Genomic DNA, 19,014 nt, shown 5'->3' with positions numbered 1-19,014 from the left:
AATACAAGAAAATTAGATGAAATTAGGGGTGCAAACGAGCCGAGCTGCTCACGAGCTAAACGAGATTGGCTCATTAAAAAGCTCAATCAAGCCGAGCTTAATTGAGCTCGAGCCAGCTCACGAGCCAAAACGAACCTGTCATTTATTTATATAATTCTTTAATATATATATATATATATATATATATATGTATATGTATATGTATATAGGGTTAGGTTAAAATAAAAACCCACTTGAGTTGTGAAAACTCTAGAAACCCATTCTCAACCACATGTTTTTAATTAAAAATTAAATTTTGTGGTCCACAATTAAAGTTAATAAAAAATGTTAACATAAATATAACTTTTTCTCTCTCCTAAAAACATATAAAAAAATAGTAAAAAAATGTTAAAAAATAGCAAAACAATTTTTTTTAATGTTTCAATGTTTTGTATTAAATGTTACAACATTATTACATGTAAGAAAAAAAAACGATGTTAGATAAGGTTTTCGCGAGTTTTTACAACTCAAGTGGGTTTTCATTATATACTTTGCCTATATATATATATATAATAATTATTAGTTAATAGGAGAGATTTCAAATGAGAACCCTTTTGAGTTTTAAGAACTCAAAAGAAATCAGTGTAACGATTTTTTTTCGAATTCTTTTTTACACATGCGTAATATATGTAGGTTACATATACGTAAAAAAATTACAGAATTTTTTACGCACCAAGTCGACTTTTTACACATGTGTAACGGATGTAAAAATTAGTGTAACCACTTAAATCTTTATTCTCTCTTCTACTTAGACTTTTTTGCCAGATTTAATCTTAGCCACATATTCCAATCCATTTATTTAAATGTGTGACATAGAATATAAGTTATTAAATTCTTAAAACTCACAATGAGTCTCAAAAGATCCCCCCTTTAATTAATATATATATATATATATATATAATGTTAAAATAAAAATAACTAAATGATATATATTATTTTATACATAAAATTATAATAGAAAAAAATATATAAAATAATTATAATTATATAAAAATAGTTGATAAATAGTAAACGAGCGGAGCTTGAAAATCTACTTACGAGCCAAGCTCAAGCTTTGAAAATATAGCTCGAAACGAGCCAAGCTCAAGCTTTGTGTAAATTAAATAAGCCGGGCTTAAGCCTATAGTCAAGCTCGGGCTCAGCTCGTGTCGTTTGCACCCCTAGATGAAATAATATGACCGGTCGAAGATCAAAAAGAGGGTGGTACTAGGTGAACCAACACAAAGTCAAAACACTCGGGTCAAAGCCGAAAGCCTTCTGGACAAAGAACATAACCATAAAACAATCGATCGAATCGGTGCAATTCTCAAAGCAGGTCTTTACTCTTTAGTGTTGCTATAAAGCTCCCATGAAAGTTTGTGATTGAAATGAAGTCAAAAGCATAGAAAAGTTACACATTACAGTCCACTAGGAGAATATCAACACCACATGAATATGATTAATTATGTAACACAATAAACAAGCAAATGAACTTGTGAACAAAAACCGAGAACCGAAAATGCCCTACGTCATAGTCATCGCACGTATTCAGCACCGTAATATGCCGTTTCTGCTTTCTCTCTGCATCACAAAAAATAAGGTACCCCTGTTCTTGGACCTCTCATCTGATTGTTTTCCTCCGTTTCCGTGAAGAACTTTACCTCTCTTTCCTGTTAAAATCACGGGTCAATTAGTCATCCATTTAATTAACAGCTACATAAATATTTGATTTCATGATAGGCGATTTGATAATACCATAGTCTCGCTGAAGCTCAATATTGAAGCCAGTTACCGCAATGGTAACAGTAGTTTGGTGCAGACCAAACCTGCATGATCAAGAACAATAGTTTAAAAATGGGTAGTAATAAAAAACAATATTAAGACTGAATTAACTAATAGGTCGATACGGGCTGTGAAAATTTATCTCAAATAAGTCAAATCAAAAAATAGCTAATAGCAGAACCGAATCACCGATTAAACATGTTCAATGCTTGAAAGTAAATTTTATTGCATACAACCTTCTAAACCATTGATTCAATGATTTGGATTATATTATTGTAATAATACTGTTTTCGTAGTTATACTTAGCATGTTAAATATTTGCAAAAACTGAATGCGACAAAGGGAACTTACTGTTACAAGTCCTTTATCTTGAAACATATACTTTAGACCTTCTTGAACAAGTTGGTGGGCCCGGCATACCAGATCAAGCTTGTTGATGTGATTGAACTGAAATATAAAACATGTAAGACGTCACTACCTTAAAATTAGAAGAAAAATATTACATTTTTCATTATGAAAAACGACTATAGTATGTTGTTGACTTTTGGTCAAAACGCAAGCATTATTCTTGTGAAGTAGAATGGTTGGCTTGCAACAAAGTGACAGATTCAATGTTTGAAAGCAAGTATATTTGTAATTTTTTTTACCTCAGATGTAACTCTAGATCCAAAAAGCCAGCCTGCCCCACGAGGGCTCACGGCCCATGTTTCAATATCTTCCGGGTCACTCCACATCAGATCACAAAATGGTCCTTCATGAGGATCTCACAGTTCCGTTCAATAACTCTAATCTGAAAAGTGGTGTTACAAAAAGAAAAAACCAACAAAATATAACCCAAGGGCAAAGAAGCTAGAATAGCAAGTAAGTTGTCGACTTGTAGCCACCACATGAAGGATGAAGTGATGAACATACAAGAGTTTCGTATATAAATTGTTGAATAGCAAGTCAAACCTGGTCAACAGTCCTAACGTCAGGTGAGAGACCACCATGGACACATAATACCTGTCAAACAAAAAGCAATATAATAAAATGACAAATATATACATAACTACATAATGACAGAGAAAGTGAAGCATACGGTTCCATCTATTATAGCTGACAAAGTTAGATAATCGAATACGTCTGTGCAATATCTCCATGCATTAGCATTCCCATACTTTCTTTGACATTCATCATAGAACCCATAGACCTACACAAAAGTATCATACACAAAATAAAAACATAAGTAACCCGAAAACAAAAACAATACTATGTTGCATGTTACCTGTGTTAATTGCCTGCTTTCGTGGTTTCCACATAGAAGAGTAATGTTTGCAGGGTATCTGCAAGAACATTTAAACCAAGAAATTATATAAGATAATAGATAAAAGAAAATGTTATCTTAAACTCGAAATTAATTTCTAGAATAAGTTGAAGCACTCATCTCAAATAAAAGAATATAATGCTATCATAAACTCAGAATAAATTTTGAGAGATGATTAACACTTAAGTTTGAAAGCTTCTTGATGAAATATTTGCTAACTACTGTGTAAAAGTGGTTTTTTTAAAATTTAATTTCCTTTTGAACATAACTTCAACCAATATAATGCAGTCTAATATGCACATATAGTGTATATGAGTGCACTTGAGATAATAAGTTATTTTAAGCCAGATAAGACACTTCATCAATTGCATTTCATCCCTACCTTCAAATATCCGCTCTTAAGTCTTAATAATGGTTATAATTTTTAATCACAGCTAATTGAATATAATTGAAACTGCATAAACTGCAACATGCATATGCATATGGGTGCAGACGCGTTCATGCTTGTAAAAAGGTAGGTAAAAAGAAGGTTAATACCCTTTGTATACAATATAATTACCTTGCTTTTAGAAGCAAAAGTATTGTAAAAACTTCCAAACTGTACAAAATCCCCCTGCAGGAACCACGAGAAACTTTAGATGTAAATATAAGGCTGAAAAAGCTTTTAAACTACAGCATAAACAAGAAATGTGCAGAGATGTTTACACTTATACAACTAAAATTTACCAAAAAAATGTAATTTGTTTCAGGTACATGAAGAATGAACTTGTTCCAGTCACCTCTTCATGGCCATTTCAGAAGTGGGTCATCGATGTGACAGGCCCATTTCCTACAGCAGCAGGAAATGTTCAGTTCCTGGTGGTAGCCATCGACTACTTCACCAAGTGGATAGAAGCAAAACCCTTAGCCCAAACAACCGCGAAACATATCAAAAAATTTATTTGGGAATTTATTATTTGTCGTTTTGGACTTCCACAGGATTTGGTGAGCGATAACGGCACCAACTTTGCTGACAAGAAGCTACAAAAGTGGCTGGAAGAACTTCAAATCACCCACACTTTTACCTCAGTGGCGCACCCGCAGGGTAATGGTGAGGTAGAAAGAGCAAATAAGAGCATCGTCGAAGGCATAAAGAAAAGACTCTTGGAACACAGATCCGGCTGGGTGGACGAGCTTCCGCACGTCCTTTGGGCAAACAGAATGCTGAAAAAGGCCAGTACGGGAGAAACCCCGTTCAGTCTCACTTATGGCACTGAAGCCATGGTCCCGGTCGGGTTTACCCTCACCAAGGGTCTTGATTCAGTCAGAAGACAATGATGCGGAAAGACGGTTAGACCTTATGCTAACCGAGGAGCGCAGAGACTTAGCCGCAGTGCGTGAAGAGAACTACAAGCGACAAATGCAAAAGTACTACAACACGCGGGTAAAACTCTGCAACTTCAATGTAGGAGACTACATACTGCGTAACAACGAGACTTCGAACCAACAACGCCCAGGAAAACTGGCCCCGGTCTGGGAGGGGCCATACATCATCAAAGAAGTTCTGGGAAAGGGCGCGTACCGGCTCGAAAGGCTCGATGGCACTCCAATCCCAAGAACATGGAATGGAGCTCAATTACGCAAATGTTACATGTAGATCAATTCCAAACTTGTAAAGAAAAGGCCTAGAGCCACTTCTAATGGAAATGATTCTCCTTTCACAATGTGTTGATAGCCTTACCTGTATACTTATGAACTTCCCACACTGATGTGCCGGTATTCACCGCATAAATATGGGAAGAAGTAAGTCGTTACGTGTGGAAGGCGGCAAAACCCGCATAAACACAACGGTAAAAATTTCAAAAGTTTAAGGAAAACCTCCACGCAGGTCAGATGTAGGCAAAGTTTAGCCATCCTACTAAGTGCAAGTGACGGTCTTACCCGCACAATCACGAAAAAGGAGGCAAAACTTCAACATATTATCTACCACGTTCAAAGGTTAACTTATTCTAAACACTTAGAAAATTTCAAAGGAAAAGATGAGGAAAACTTCCACGCAGGTCAGATATAAGTAAAGTTAAGCCATCCTACTAAGTGTAAGTGACGGCCATACCCGCACAATCATGAAAGAGGAAGCGAAACAAACTTATAATTTGCCACGTTAAAAAGTTAACTTATCTAAGTACTAAAGAAATTGCTAAGTTAAATCAAAACATGCGTAAAATAAACAAGGCAAGGAATTAACACAATCTTTATTCCATCAAATTCAAATATTACAAAGATTGCTGGGTGCATACCCGCATACAAAAGAAGCTATACAAAAATAAAAATCTACTCTAATGGTGGAAAGGGATCTTCAGGATCAAGCTTCAGGACCACTTCCACTTGGACCCGCACCATCAGTAGAGCGTGGTGGTTCAAGGAAAGCTTTAAGGATAGCTAGCCCATCATCAGCAGCAGCGACTTCGTTCACCTTCTCCACCACCGGATGCGGGAAGGCGGCATACTGATTCACTGCTTGGTCATAAACAGCTTCAGTATCCACATCATATAAAAGGAAGTTGGAAGGCGGGATGCCTTTCTCAACAAACCCTAGACCAAGCAGGAAGCCGGCCTTTTCCCCATCCTCATGAGAAGCGTTGAGGGCTGCGCTCATAGCATCGTCATAAGACGTATCCGTGAAAACCCGATGCACAACCTACAAAAAGAAAAAAATACAAGTATCAAAACCTTTTCTATTCACAAAGAAGCGTAAAGACATTATGAAGTTAAACTTACCTGAGACAACGCTTCTCGAAAAAGCCATTCCTTGGCAATTAGAGCTTCTTGGAGGGCGGCCTGAGCTTGGTTACGGGCGCGTTCGGCTTCACTTTTGTTGAGATTGGCAAGCAACACTTCTTTAGCCGCAGCCTCTTCAACGCCCTTTAGCTTCCGCTCAGTCTGGTCAAGCACCCCCCTCTGGTCCAGGATCTCTTGGAGCTTCTTCGCGTCTTCCATCGCCAAGGCATCATGAGCCTGTTGGAGCGCCTCTAGTTTAGCTTTAAGTTCCTCATTCTCGAGGCGTAGAGGCTCAGCAACAGCTTCAGCCTTGGTGGCCCTTTCAGTTGCGTTCCGAGCAGTTTCCTTAGCCAGCCGAAGCTGTTCGTTAACAGCTTGGGCAGCCTTGGAACGGGCCTCGAGACGGGCCTGAACTTCAACTTCAAGGGCCTTGAACGCCTTCTCCTTCTCCGCAGCAGCCGCGGAGAGCCTCCTATTCTCCTCCCGGACAGCCCGCGCCTGAGCTACTTCTTGGATACGAGCTGCTTTTAACTTGTCGTTTTCACGACAAAGCAGCTCGACGCGCGGGTGCATCCGGGCTAGGAGAACCCGAAGCTCATTGGTTAGCCTACCCTCCTGGTAGCTAGCCATGGCTTCCCCCAACGCACCACTGGGAGCTGCGTGACGAGCCCACTCCACGCACTCCACAAGTGTGTGAATGGTTGTTCCTCGGCGGATGTTCCATCGTGGAACATACACTTCATTAGAATCCGACAATGCAAAAAACAAAAAGCAGTTAGGAAAAGATGATATAAAAAAAAAAGAGGCCAAAAGAACCCTACGCACCTGTAGGGTCAACAACAGGCCGATAGCCGCCAAACCCATCACCTGAACCCAAGGGAAATCCGTCCAAGAGGTCAGGTAGATGGTAAAGAGGCAGAGGTTGGCGAGAAGCCCCATGCATACCTGAAGGGTCGGCCGTCGTTGCCGATGACGGAGGAGGCATGGTGAAGGCCGCTGCGGTGGTAGAAACCAACGGAGGTGAACTCACCGTAGGTGAACTCACAACCGTGGTCGCCGCTGCGGAGTCCGCAGAAAAAGTAACCGCCGGCTCAGTGAAAGATGCGGTAAATATGGCACTGACAGCCGGCGGTGATGTCATCATAGTTGGAACAGTTGGCTCAACTGGTGAGCAACTGAACCAACTGAAACAGGCGCAGCCGCCTGAGTCGTCGCCTCAGGTAGGCTGACCAAGCCTACCGTCATGGGTCCGGAGGTACTCCTCCCCGCTCCACCCTGGAATGCGGTAGCATCCACGCCTGCACAAAGAAGATAAGTATTAATGATGGAAAGCTATGAAGTTAAAAATAAAGTTTGTACTTACGGGTTTTCTTGAGCCTAAAAGTGCGGACAGGTGGGGATGAACCCGATGGAGCCGGCCTCTTCACGCCGCTCACCGTTGTCATCCTGGGCTCTCCGGAGGTGACAGTCGTCGCAGCCTCCGGAGCAGTGGTCTTATCACCACCGGGGTTCCCCGCCACCTCCTCGCTCTCGGTCTCTGAATCAGACCGAGGCACCGGATCGGCAGTGGAGGCCACCTTAGCCTTCCCCTTCCCGCCGACAGCCTTCTTCTTCCGCACCAACGGAGGACCATCAGCGGATTCCTCATCAGAACACAAAATTAGAGGAATTCCAGCAGAGGTTTCAGCATTGAGGGGTCGAGGGTTGAATAACGCCTTACCTGGCCGCCTGGCGCTCAGGATCTCGTGGCCTGGCGGGTAGACCTCCACGAACCGATCCGCCGTCTGTTCAAGGATGGGCAACTCGTCCTCATCTAGAGCACGAGTACCCATCCGAGCGGGACTATTAGCCTCCCGCGGATACAGGAGAGACTGCAAGTCGTTCCCCTCTGAAATAAAAGAAAAACAGTTAGAAGACAAAACTATATAAACGAAGAAGACAGAGCGTACCGTAAGGGACAGAGTTCAAACCGTATTCAAGGACGATCGGGATCTTTTGCGCATCCGCATCCTTCCACACCCGGCTCATCCCGAGCATCACCATCCCGGACTCCGCAAAGCGGTAAACCGGAGATTGGACTCGGGAAATCTTTGAAAACCATTCCGCCTCCTGGTAGTTGGAGGCGTGAAGGCTGGGGAGTGCTTGCCCATTCTTGAACTTCATGGCAAGGGGGATGGCGCGAGCGGAGATAAAAAAGAACTCACGCTTCCATGAACGAAGACTGCGCTCGGTTGCGCAAATCTTCAAACCCTTGATCCGGGTTATCAGAGTATACCACCCCTGGATGCACCTCCAAGAGTAGAAGGTCATCAGGCGGTCGACGAAGGGCTCAACGCCCAGAATCCGGCACTCCCACTCGAAGTGGCGAATCTTCGCGATCGCCATCGGGTGCACCTCGGTCAGGTGTACACCGTGCCTCTCCAGGACACGGTACACAAACTTTGTCAAAGGGAACCTAAGATTCCCATAGACAAAGAATGCGGCATATACCCCGATCTTGCCTCTGGGGGCATCATACACCGTCTGATGAGGTTCAGGAAACTCAGGCTCGAGAGACTCGAGCATGAACTTCCTGACGATGTACCGATATAGATCGACAGGCAGAGCACACAGGCACTCGCCAGCAGTACTCTTGTCATCCTTGTCGGACGTGGATGACGGGTGCTCGGCGTACACCCCAGCCTCCTGGGCTGTAGCCTCAAGATCGTGAGCAGAAGACATCTTGCAGGTATGAAAAAGAGAACTATTTCAAGAGAATGCTCGACTGAAAAGGTGAGTATTCGCCGGAAATCGTTTTGAAGATGAAGAGAAAAGTGAAAGTGTGGATTACAAAGGACCCTCTCCCCCTTTATAATACTAATCGCAATTAATGCGATGAATTTAATGCGGAAGAGAGAGAAATCGCAGATGCAATAAAACTATGACACGTGGCAAAAAGCAAGCTGGCAACAGCTGTTGAAAGGACGCGTGCCAGTAATTTCGCGGCCACGCGCACGAAAATTCGCGCCCACGCGCCTGAAAAAGCGCCTCGAATGACCATATACTGTCACGTCGCCATAACTTCCTGCACGTCTTGACACTGTCAGAAGAAACCGTCGGACGACGTTTCAATAGTTTGGACTGTTCTTATCCTTTCACCAACTCTTCGAATTTCAAAATTTCAAAAAGATTCAAAAGCGGGAAAATACCCCTTACCTTGGCAACCAAGTAACTATAAGACAGGTGCGAGTAAAGTGTTAAGGCAAAACCCTTCACATACTTAGCACCCGCAGGGAATTGACGCCAGGAATACCTTGGAAGTAAAATAACCGTAAGACGAGTGCGGGTACAGTGTCAAGGCAAAACCCTTCACATACTTAGCGCTCCGCAGGGAATTCAAACCAAGAAGGATCTGGGCCATGCTTGCGGAAACGGGAATAACATCCCCGCATGGCGGGAACGTCGAGAACTATATTGTTTGAAACTCCAAGATGGAATTGGTGGTTTTAACATAATTGATCAATATGTTGAAAACTACCAAGACCCCAGGGAGAATCCACACAAGTGGGACTCAACGCTCCTGACTTGCGAGGAGGTTACAGACCTACCCGCTTCATACCCAAAGATCAAGCAGAAAAGTCGGGAATTTCTGCGTGACATTAGGAAAACCGCGGGAAGAATCCCCACGAAAAACCTTAAAACTAAAAACCCTTTTCAAAACCCCTTGCTAGTCCAAAAGTTCACCTCACTTATTAATAATTCATGAGAAGAACATTGGACTGGGGGGACTTGAAGAGGTAGGTCCCAGCAGAGCCCAGTTGGACCCCCAAGACTCACCTTGAACAGGGACGTCTGCGCAACGACCAACTGCTTCCGCAGGACCCACCATGCTCAGAGAAGACCTTACGCGCAGTACGCCAGCTGTACCCGCAGGGAAAGCCTCCCAATGGTGAAGTACCCCGCTTGTTCCCGCAGTTGCGGATACAAGCCATCAGGGAAGGCTACCCGCACTGATAGCAAGGCTACACGCACAAGGCACTAACTCTTGCTACTTCAGTAGTCACCTGAAGGAATGAGCAAGGCGGGAATACTCCCGCCCAAATGAGCCAGTCCGTATGCTTCTGGAAGATCTGTTGTACTATACCTACCAAGGTATGGGCAAAACAGACGATCTGACCAGAACAGCCCATGAACCAATCACAGGGTGACAGCTCACCGACAACAGTACGAGAAGGAGCACCCTCTAGTACTGTTTGTCACTATTAGCCGCTGCCTACTCACCAACCCTTACTATGGGACGTGCGCAGCCTACAGTTGGTGGAACAGTGCATAGCCGGCAGTAAAGGAACAGTATACAGCCGACCTTGTCACTGTCGGCCGCAGCCTATCCACCAACCAGCATGGCTTGTGCGTAGCCCACTGTTGGTAGAACAGGAATACTATTCAGCCGGCTGTACCTTCTAGGAAACCTACCTTCGGCTATAAATACTCCAACACCTTGGAATGGTAAGGACATCATCTGATATATCATTATCTTATCTTCTCTAGCAATCTCTTAATATACACTTATATTCAGAGCAATCTAGTCTGATTCTCACGCCGGAGGGTGGTCAAGGAGGAACCCCCCCCCCTTCTCAGTGACGAGCTTACGGTGTCTGTTTTGCAGGTCACCTGAAGAACAACCTTCTTTGCTGGACCTCATCCTCGTGGGAAACATTACTTAACCCCCAGATTATCCGTAATCTGCCCGGGGCCGTTTAGTGTTTCTTCACGATGGAAACCGTAATTTACCATGGTTTTTTTAATCATGTTTAATATACTAATTTACAATAAGACATTGTAAGCACAAATATACCTGTTACTTTAATTGCAAGCAATCTATCTTTTTTAATAGTTTAATAAATATTTGCTGATTTTTAATTGCAGTTTGCTTTGCCTCACATCATGGGTTGGGCCCATAGCACCAACCCTCCAACAGACGGCGTTGGCAGGGATTTTTCGAAGGTGCGTCCGCAACTAGCAGTGGCAGCCTCAGAGTGGGACAGATGATGCATGCTTTTACAAGGTTTAACTTTTTTGGTGGGAATCGAAGTTTGTTAGAAATTCCTGTGTTAATTCGGTCTTGTTATTTTGGGTCCATTGTCTAGAAATCGTTGAATATGATGTGATGTCGCTTGCTTCGGTTCGATTTCTAAATGCGCCTTTGGTTAACTTGTGGAGCAAGTTATTCCCTACCCTTTGGTCTGTAATATTGTAAATGGTTCGTATTATGTTTTGTGGTTGCTACCATTGTTGCAAAAATCCCAACTAGGCATCGATTAATCGCTAGTCTCCGATTTACTAATTAATTTTGGGCTAGTCGGCTAATTTGTCTGTCAACTGTCAAATCCGGCTAAAATCGGCGGTTTCCGGCAAGATTGTGACCAAAATTAATGGTTTTTGACGAGATTCCAACCAAAATCAGCGTTTTCGGTGAGATTTTAGCAAAAACTAGCGGTTCCTAGTGAGATTCCAGCCAATTTCTGGCTAAAATATATTTGCGTATGTATAAAATTGAAATTTGCATATAAAAATGTGTGCGTGTATATATAAAACTGAAAAATATACATTAAAATTCGATCCGATTAATCTCGATTAATCAGTAGTCCCCACCTCACCACTCGACTACCAACTAGCGATTTTTACAACACTGGTTAAGACATGTGATGTGAAATGGTTGCTACCGTGTTATTTGGCGCACGCATAACATGTTTAACTCATTGTATTCATAGGTTAATATTCGATGCTGATGTCGTGGTGATATGTTTATCAAAACAACATAGTTTTATAAAGATTTAGTTAAGCATAATAAAATATGGATTTAAACATTCAATAGCTCTATTCGAGCTTAGTACATTGCCACTAATTGTTTTATGCGGGTTGTGTCATTTATGTGATTGCGCTACTTATATTTAATCATGTTTTTGGTTAATTCAGACTAGCGTCGCCCTGGCTTGAATACGAGTTAAAATTGTCACCTCTAAAATGTTAAATGCATTAGATATTCTTATTTTTTAATCTTCATTTTGAAGTTTTGCACTATGGTTGCTAGTTTTGTTGAGTTAGATCGGTACCATACTTTGTATCAATACTGATACCGGTATCGTAAATCATTATATCTGAGTACCGAGTACGACACCAAATTTATTGGTATAGCACATGTGTTGGTTAGGCATTTCGATATGGTACCCGCTTTGGTATTGCTTTGGTTTTGTTTTTTTCTCAAATCTTCAATGATTTTGGTACCGATATCGGTATGAGTAACTATTCTTATTTTTTAATCTTCATTTCACGGTTTTGCACTATAGTTGCTAGTTTTGTTGAGTTAGATCGGTACCATGCTCATATCTATACCCATACTGGTATCGTAAAATCATTAAAACTGAGTACTGAATACGGCACCAAATTTTTTGGTACAACACATGCATCAGTTTAGGCATTTCGGTATGGTACATGCTCTTTATTTTTGTATTTTTTTTCTCAAATCTTCATGATTTTGGTACCGATATCGGTATGAGTAACAAATAAACTAATCCAAACGGGTACCGTTACAATACGGCTATCAAATTGGCTAAATTGATACAGATACCAGTTGAATGATATGATTAATAATTGGTTGGACCTAATTTTTATACCTAAATATGGAAGCTCCTAAAAAAATCTCTGCATATTCCAAATAGATACAAAGTACCTGTACTCGTAAGTACCGAATACTGAAATCCTAAAATCTTGGCACCGATATCCATACAGAATAGTTAAATCTATACTCGTAAGTACCGAATACTGAAATCCTAAAATCTTGGCACCGATACCCGTACAGAATAGTTAAATATATACTGGTACGGGTATTCGAGGAAAAATTTCGTCCCTATTGTCGAGTGTCAATTTTCACATAAACATGCATGTATTAGACACCAAAATAGTAACCATTAGGGTAAACAACTTCTAATACACAAACAAAACATACATATCTTGCAAAACCAAAATCGACTACGTGGTTTCACTATATCGCTACCGACGGATGAAAAACTTGGATTGCAAGTATGTGTCCGCGAGCAAAACCGAATATAATTAAATTTAATCATCATGAGGTGCATATTTGCACTTGATATCTTCACCTTCTATGAGCTTCTCTACAGCATATAAAGGCAGGCCCACCATTTCTAATGTCTTTTCCCATACTTTGGAAGCCGTTTCCACGTTATGGGCTTCTTCCGACGGGTTCGTGGGCCAACAGTCTTGAGAAATGAAAGCGCCTACGGGCCATTCATCCGCTTTCAACATTTCACAGTACTCAGGTATTTGAGGGTCGGTGGCTGCAAAAAGAGAGCTTCGAGAACCTGTACATTTACATCATACGAGTCAGTTTTGACCCGTTTAGTTATGAGATTATTGCGCCATAATTAATTACTTACCTTCTTCAGCATTGAAGATAAAGTAAGGGATTAGACGATAACCGGCCTGGACTATTTTGGGAAGATCTCTTGCCTGCATGAATTGCCACACATCATTTTTTTTAATATCAATTTATTAAATTAAAATGGTAAGTTTAGTTCGGAATACTTACAACATTAGTCTGAACTATTCCTGGAGATACGCATATTACATTTACGCCAGCTTCAGCAGGCAGCTTTTTGTGGAGAACACTAATAAACATGACCTGCAAGCTAATGAATCCGTGTCAAATATGATTACAAAGTTTATGTAATTTCGATAATATTGTAACATTTTTGTTGACTTTTGACCCGCTCAGTTCAATTCATAACACGAAAAGGCATGATTTTCATGCTAAAAATGGTTGTGCACCAAATTCAAAAACTTGAATTTATAACTTTTTAGGTTTTTTATTCGTGAAAACACAACGATTTAAGGTGTGCACAAAATAATAAAGAAAAACATTTAAAAAATAATTTGTGGGGACAAATGATGCACAAAAGGAAAACAGAGTGAGTACATCATAATGAAAAAAAGAATCACTTTTTTCTTTACTTTTTATTTCTTTTTTGTATTAATTCAGAAAGTCAAGGGTACCCACAGATTAAAAAATGGTGGAGATTAAAAATATATATCTACAGATTTAGTTAGTACCCGTCGACTTCTCATGATTTAAAGCCTTTTTTATTTGATCCTACTCTCTCTCTCAATACATATAGAAACACACCTGTGCTAGTTTGCTGCTTGAGTAACCCACTAAGCTTGTAAACTTTCTTTTGCCGGAAATGACATTCATATCTTCTGGGTCCACAAATCCAACTTGATGCATCTAAACAGAACACAATTGCAATTTATACAAATGCAAGTATGTGTAGTAATAATAGAACTACAAAATTGAACTACAAATATTTAACTAGGCATGGAATTTATTTGGTAGTCCATACTTGAACTATCAAATTGTGCGTTAACATGCCTCGATGCTCTTTGTACAAAGGTCAAAACTATAAGTCAAGTAATTCTAAATGAACAAATTGACATTACACACAGCTTTTGTGTTCATATAAAACGCATTACTTGTATAACAGAAATGAGAAAGCTTGGGACATAGAACTGTTTTTGTGTGTCAACCCATTCCAACTGTTTTGATCCGTAAAAAATGTGTATTTTGATTCAAACCCGTTATCCAACCCACCTTGACAAACCCATGTTGCTAACTTAAATGGGAACATTAAGTATCTATTTCTTCATGTCTCTAGCCCTATTTAAGAACAAGGTGATTGGAGAAAGCAAGTGAATATGATTTAATTGCACTCACTATACTTACGTCATTGACAAAAAAATAACCATTAAATGCTTGTAAATAAGAGAATATATGTAAAGCAAGACACTCATAGAATATAGATAAGAACTTACAATCGAGTTCACATTTACAATTCGACTAGGAGAACCTATAATAAGGGATGGTAAGAGCAGCACTGAAAGCAATGCTGGAGCCAGATGATTCACTTGCATGTGTTCTTCATATCCATCTTTTGAAAACTTTTGCTTTTCTATATAAACATAAAACTAAATTGCATTATTTGAAACAGCAGATAAGAGCTTATAAGTTCTGTTAGCTTCACTTAACACCCCCTAATAAACTAGGCCCTTTCGTTTACATCATCTTTAAGAAGAAAAAAAGTGTTATAGATTGAACGAAAACAGTGTTTGGCAATTCATCATGTTTTTAAGAAACAAAACTGATATACAGACTTCTGTGAATATTGATTATGTAGTATTGCACACTAATTCTGATGTTTCTATGGATTAAAAAAGGGTTTATAAAAAAGTAATATAGTGTTTACTCGTCAACTTATAATGAAATTCAAGTTTAAAGCTAATAAAGCATAATTCCAAGTTCACTTGGTTTTCATATCTTATCTATTTGATCCATAGTAGCTCTTCAAATAGTGCCAATCGTTTGTTCTAATGAATACATTTGATAAATCATACATTCATAGAAATTGGTTTGACTGTGAGCATATTAATTTAGGTGTCAAATTGTTTGAATTTCAAAAACACATAGATTACAAAGGGGCTAGTGTTTATATAGTTATCTGCTTTATTGAAACTTATATATTATTTTGTTTTGTCTATTTCGTTGCATTGTAAGTCCTATGATGGTGTTGATACTTGATACCCTAGATAAAAGCCCTTTTCCATTATATCACAACCTTTTTTCTATCTTTTGCTTTCTCATTCACTGAAATTGAAGTTTCTTTTTTACATAGTCTTTACTAAATGTCTAAATCATTAAAGTATTAATATTTTTTCTTACTTTAACCTGAAATTCAGGTAACCACCAGCTCATTAAGTTATGAAATGAGGAGTTGAATGGTTATCAAATATCCTATAAAGAAACATTCTTTAAAATTATACACAATGCACACTAACCTCCTATAGAAAATATCCCTGCATTATTTATCAGCACATGTAAAGGCCCTGAGCGTGCATTCCATGCCTCAGCAAATCTCACAACGGAAGCCAATGAGAGAAGATCCAATTCCATCACCTTAAATTCCACAATTTTATTGGTATCAAGCCGAGACCCTCAAACCAAATATACCCATATACTCAAACCAAACAAACACCTAGTAAGTGACAGAGAAGCTATATACCTCAATATTAAGAGGAAGGCCCCTTCCAGACCATTCATCCTGCCACTTCTTGATCAGTTCATGGGCTGCTTTGGTATTTCTAACTGCCATAACAACATGTGCCCCTGCTTCTGCCATCTGTCTGAATAAGTTTATAAAACAAAATAATCAAGTGTGATTGAACATATTTTAAGAACTGCCATCTGTCTGATTAAGTTAATTGAAAGCTCTTTCTAGTTAAAATCCAATATAGGCCATTGTATGTAGCTAATTACTGCAGAGAGTGACATTTAGTGTTTGATTATGTATAATTGTATATCTGTTATTATCTATCGAGATTCTCCCATATTATTAAAACATTCTTTCAAAACTTGGTATTTAAAAGGCAGTACTTCTCGTGTGAGAACCATATATTGCGATACATCAATGCAAGAAACCATAATTATTTATGATGACAATTGAGGAGGCTGAAGGTAAGCAAGAACAGTGTTGTAGAACTCGGGCGGTGGGGTACCGACTAGCAATTTGCAGGGATTAATCAGGATTAATTGGATTGAATTTTTATATGCAGCTTTTTAAAATTTTGATTAATAAGCATAACTTGTTTGGATTAATAACTAATAAGTACAATTTTCAAAGCTTTTGACTGAAAGACCAGCTACCAATTTGTTGCTCCGATTAGGTCAAATCGAATTGGTAGCATACCGACTAGCGATTAAATCGGTTACTAATCATCCTCTTAATGATCACTGAACACTTGGCAATTGGTGCAAAATCTGGTAAGTAACTGCTATTATAATATTCTATCTTAATTTACTCAACTCAAGATAATAATAATAATAATAATAATAATAATAATAACAAACACACACACCTGGCAGTTTCACGGCCAATACCGCTGGTGGATCCGGTAATGACGCAGGTGAGATCGTTCAACGGCGGCAACGGCATTGGATTCTGCAAGTGAGAGGCCATTATGCGTTGAAATAGCATCTCGTAGGCTAAGTTCCAGCCTCGAAGCCACTCCATCCATCCTAGTCCTGGTTTCTTCGGTTTCTCCGTCGCCGTTGCCGGAGAGGTGCGTTCGCCGGAGGATGACGTCATTGGTTGCCGTTGAGAGAATCGTAGATCTGTTTGTTAGTGAGGGTTTAGTGTTCAGAGTGTTGACTGTGTGTGAACTGTCAAGTGTGATTAGGTTTTCTATTGTATGTAAGGGGTGAGTTAAACGTGATAATCACACATGACTAGATATTTATTTTTTTTTACTGGCTTTACGGAATTTTTCAAATGATCGAAATTTATTAATTTATGGATTTTGTTTTGAATTTATAGATTAATTTTAATCCTATCGCACACACTTCAAATGCTATGTATTTATTTTTGCATTTTTTTAAGATTGAAATAATATTTTAAGATGACAAAAAAATCAATTATTAATACCTAAACATATTAAAGATGTTTTTTATGATCAATATGAATAATATGAATGTAAGTTAAATGGTGTTTTATAAATTGTAAGATCATAAATAGTGTATTTATTTAGCGAAATTTAAAGTACACACATAATTAAATATATATTAAAACATAAGTCACTAAATATTATAAGATAATAGTTCATATTTTATTATTTAACCAATTTAATAATTTACCTTTTAATTTTAAACTTGGTTTATATATATTTTTAAAAATCATGGTCAATCTTTCTGTATCTAATAGTAAAATTAGATGTAACGGGTTAGTAAATTTATTGTGATTTAAATTACATTAAATACCTTTTTTTTCATATGAGTTACAATTAATGGGTCATACCATACCAATTAAACACATGACCCATGGATTATATGGATTAAGAAGAGTGAAGCTTAGAAAATAGGATGGAAATTAAAGTATAGAATGAATGTGGTTAGCACACGTCATCATTATTTTTGTTTTTGTTTATAGTATATATATATAGGTTGATACTTGATAGGACAAAACAAGATTTTAAATTTTTATTTTTGAAAAGGTAGTAAAGGTTTTGAACTAAAGAGTTTATGATACGAAGGACCACCCGGGTCTAAAAATTACCAGTAAACGGGTCGGGGTCGGGTTTCATGGGTCTTGTCATTCTCTCTTTACATAAACCGGGTTAGACCCATGAGTCCTTAACCGATAAGACCCAGTTATTTGCATTTGGGTCGGATCCTGGGCCCTGAGAATACCACGAAACGGCTCCGGGTCGGGTTTTGGGGTCTGGCCATTTTCTCTTTACATAAATCGGGTAAGACTTGTGAGACCCGAACCAATCAGACACGGTTGTTTACACTTGGGCCAAATCCTGAGTCCCGAGAATATCACAAAACAGGTCCAGGTCCGTGTCCAAATTAGGTCTCACGGGTTTGAACCGTTTTTACATTCCTAGTTTCTGATCAAGGTGTGGATATGATGTTTTTTTTTTAAATAATTAAGAATTAAACTCTTTTGGGACAATTGCATAATATATTTGCCATTTAGGAATAAACAATGGGTGCATTGAGTTACTACTATGTTAGTTGTCTATAAAAAAATAATGGAGATTATAAACTTAATTGAATTACATATTGATATACATATTGATTATAAACTTAAAAAAATAATGGAGATTATAAACTTAAATAATGGAATATACATATTGATATATTAATAAGATTGAATTATGTTATATCAAAAATCTAGAAATTAGTCTTTATATTTGAAAAGTAAGGGAAAAAAAAGAATATTGTTTTTCTAATCTTGTGTTGTTGATTACATATTTATATTGGTGCCTATGTTAAAATGGTGAGTCTAACCCAAATTAACTGGTTCTAACAACTTGAGCCTCTGAATCCAACTTTCTTACTCACTCTTTCATAGAACCAAACTTCAAAACGTGCTGAACACTTGGTTGCAAGCTTGAAACATAAAGATCTTACTGAAAAGCACTCAAAATCTTTGAGAAAACGAAGGGTGCGCGCATAGAGGTGTTAGAGAGAGTTCTAGGTTGATAATTTCCGTTTGGAGGGGTAAATGATCAAGCTTAGGTATAGAGGTTGTAAATTTTGGGTTATA

At 39.0% G+C, this 19,014-nt stretch overlaps 1 protein-coding gene and 1 pseudogene across 2 annotated transcripts; both read right to left on the bottom strand.

Moving 5' to 3' along the window:
• Positions 1 to 1,447: 1,447 nt before the first annotated feature.
• Positions 1,448 to 3,858, bottom strand: LOC143571517 (phytochrome-associated serine/threonine-protein phosphatase-like; annotated as a pseudogene). Its single transcript, XR_013142110.1, has 9 exons — positions 3,830 to 3,858; positions 3,663 to 3,716; positions 3,065 to 3,122; positions 2,879 to 2,989; positions 2,752 to 2,802; positions 2,448 to 2,590; positions 2,152 to 2,247; positions 1,774 to 1,844; positions 1,448 to 1,688 (listed from the first exon to the last, which is right to left on the bottom strand). The product of XR_013142110.1 is annotated as a phytochrome-associated serine/threonine-protein phosphatase-like (transcript).
• A 9,097-nt stretch (positions 3,859 to 12,955) lies between these two features.
• Positions 12,956 to 17,004, bottom strand: LOC143571505 (dehydrogenase/reductase SDR family member FEY-like). Its single transcript, XM_077056913.1, has 8 exons — positions 16,823 to 17,004; positions 15,970 to 16,090; positions 15,746 to 15,863; positions 14,726 to 14,862; positions 14,040 to 14,141; positions 13,446 to 13,538; positions 13,294 to 13,366; positions 12,956 to 13,218 (listed from the first exon to the last, which is right to left on the bottom strand). Exons 1-8 carry the CDS (start codon positions 16,975 to 16,977, stop codon positions 12,956 to 12,958), a joined length of 1,062 nt encoding a protein of 353 aa, XP_076913028.1. The 5' UTR covers positions 16,978 to 17,004.
• Between the last annotated feature and the right edge of the window lie 2,010 nt (positions 17,005 to 19,014).

Source organism: Bidens hawaiensis, unplaced genomic scaffold, assembly GCF_021521415.1.
Source record: "Bidens hawaiensis isolate Kalapana, Puna unplaced genomic scaffold, B.hawaiensis_p1.1 tig00025384_1, whole genome shotgun sequence".
NCBI lineage: Eukaryota > Viridiplantae > Streptophyta > Magnoliopsida > Asterales > Asteraceae > Bidens > Bidens hawaiensis.
Note: the sequence above shows the minus strand (reverse complement) of the source record. Positions and strands in the feature narration are given on the sequence as shown.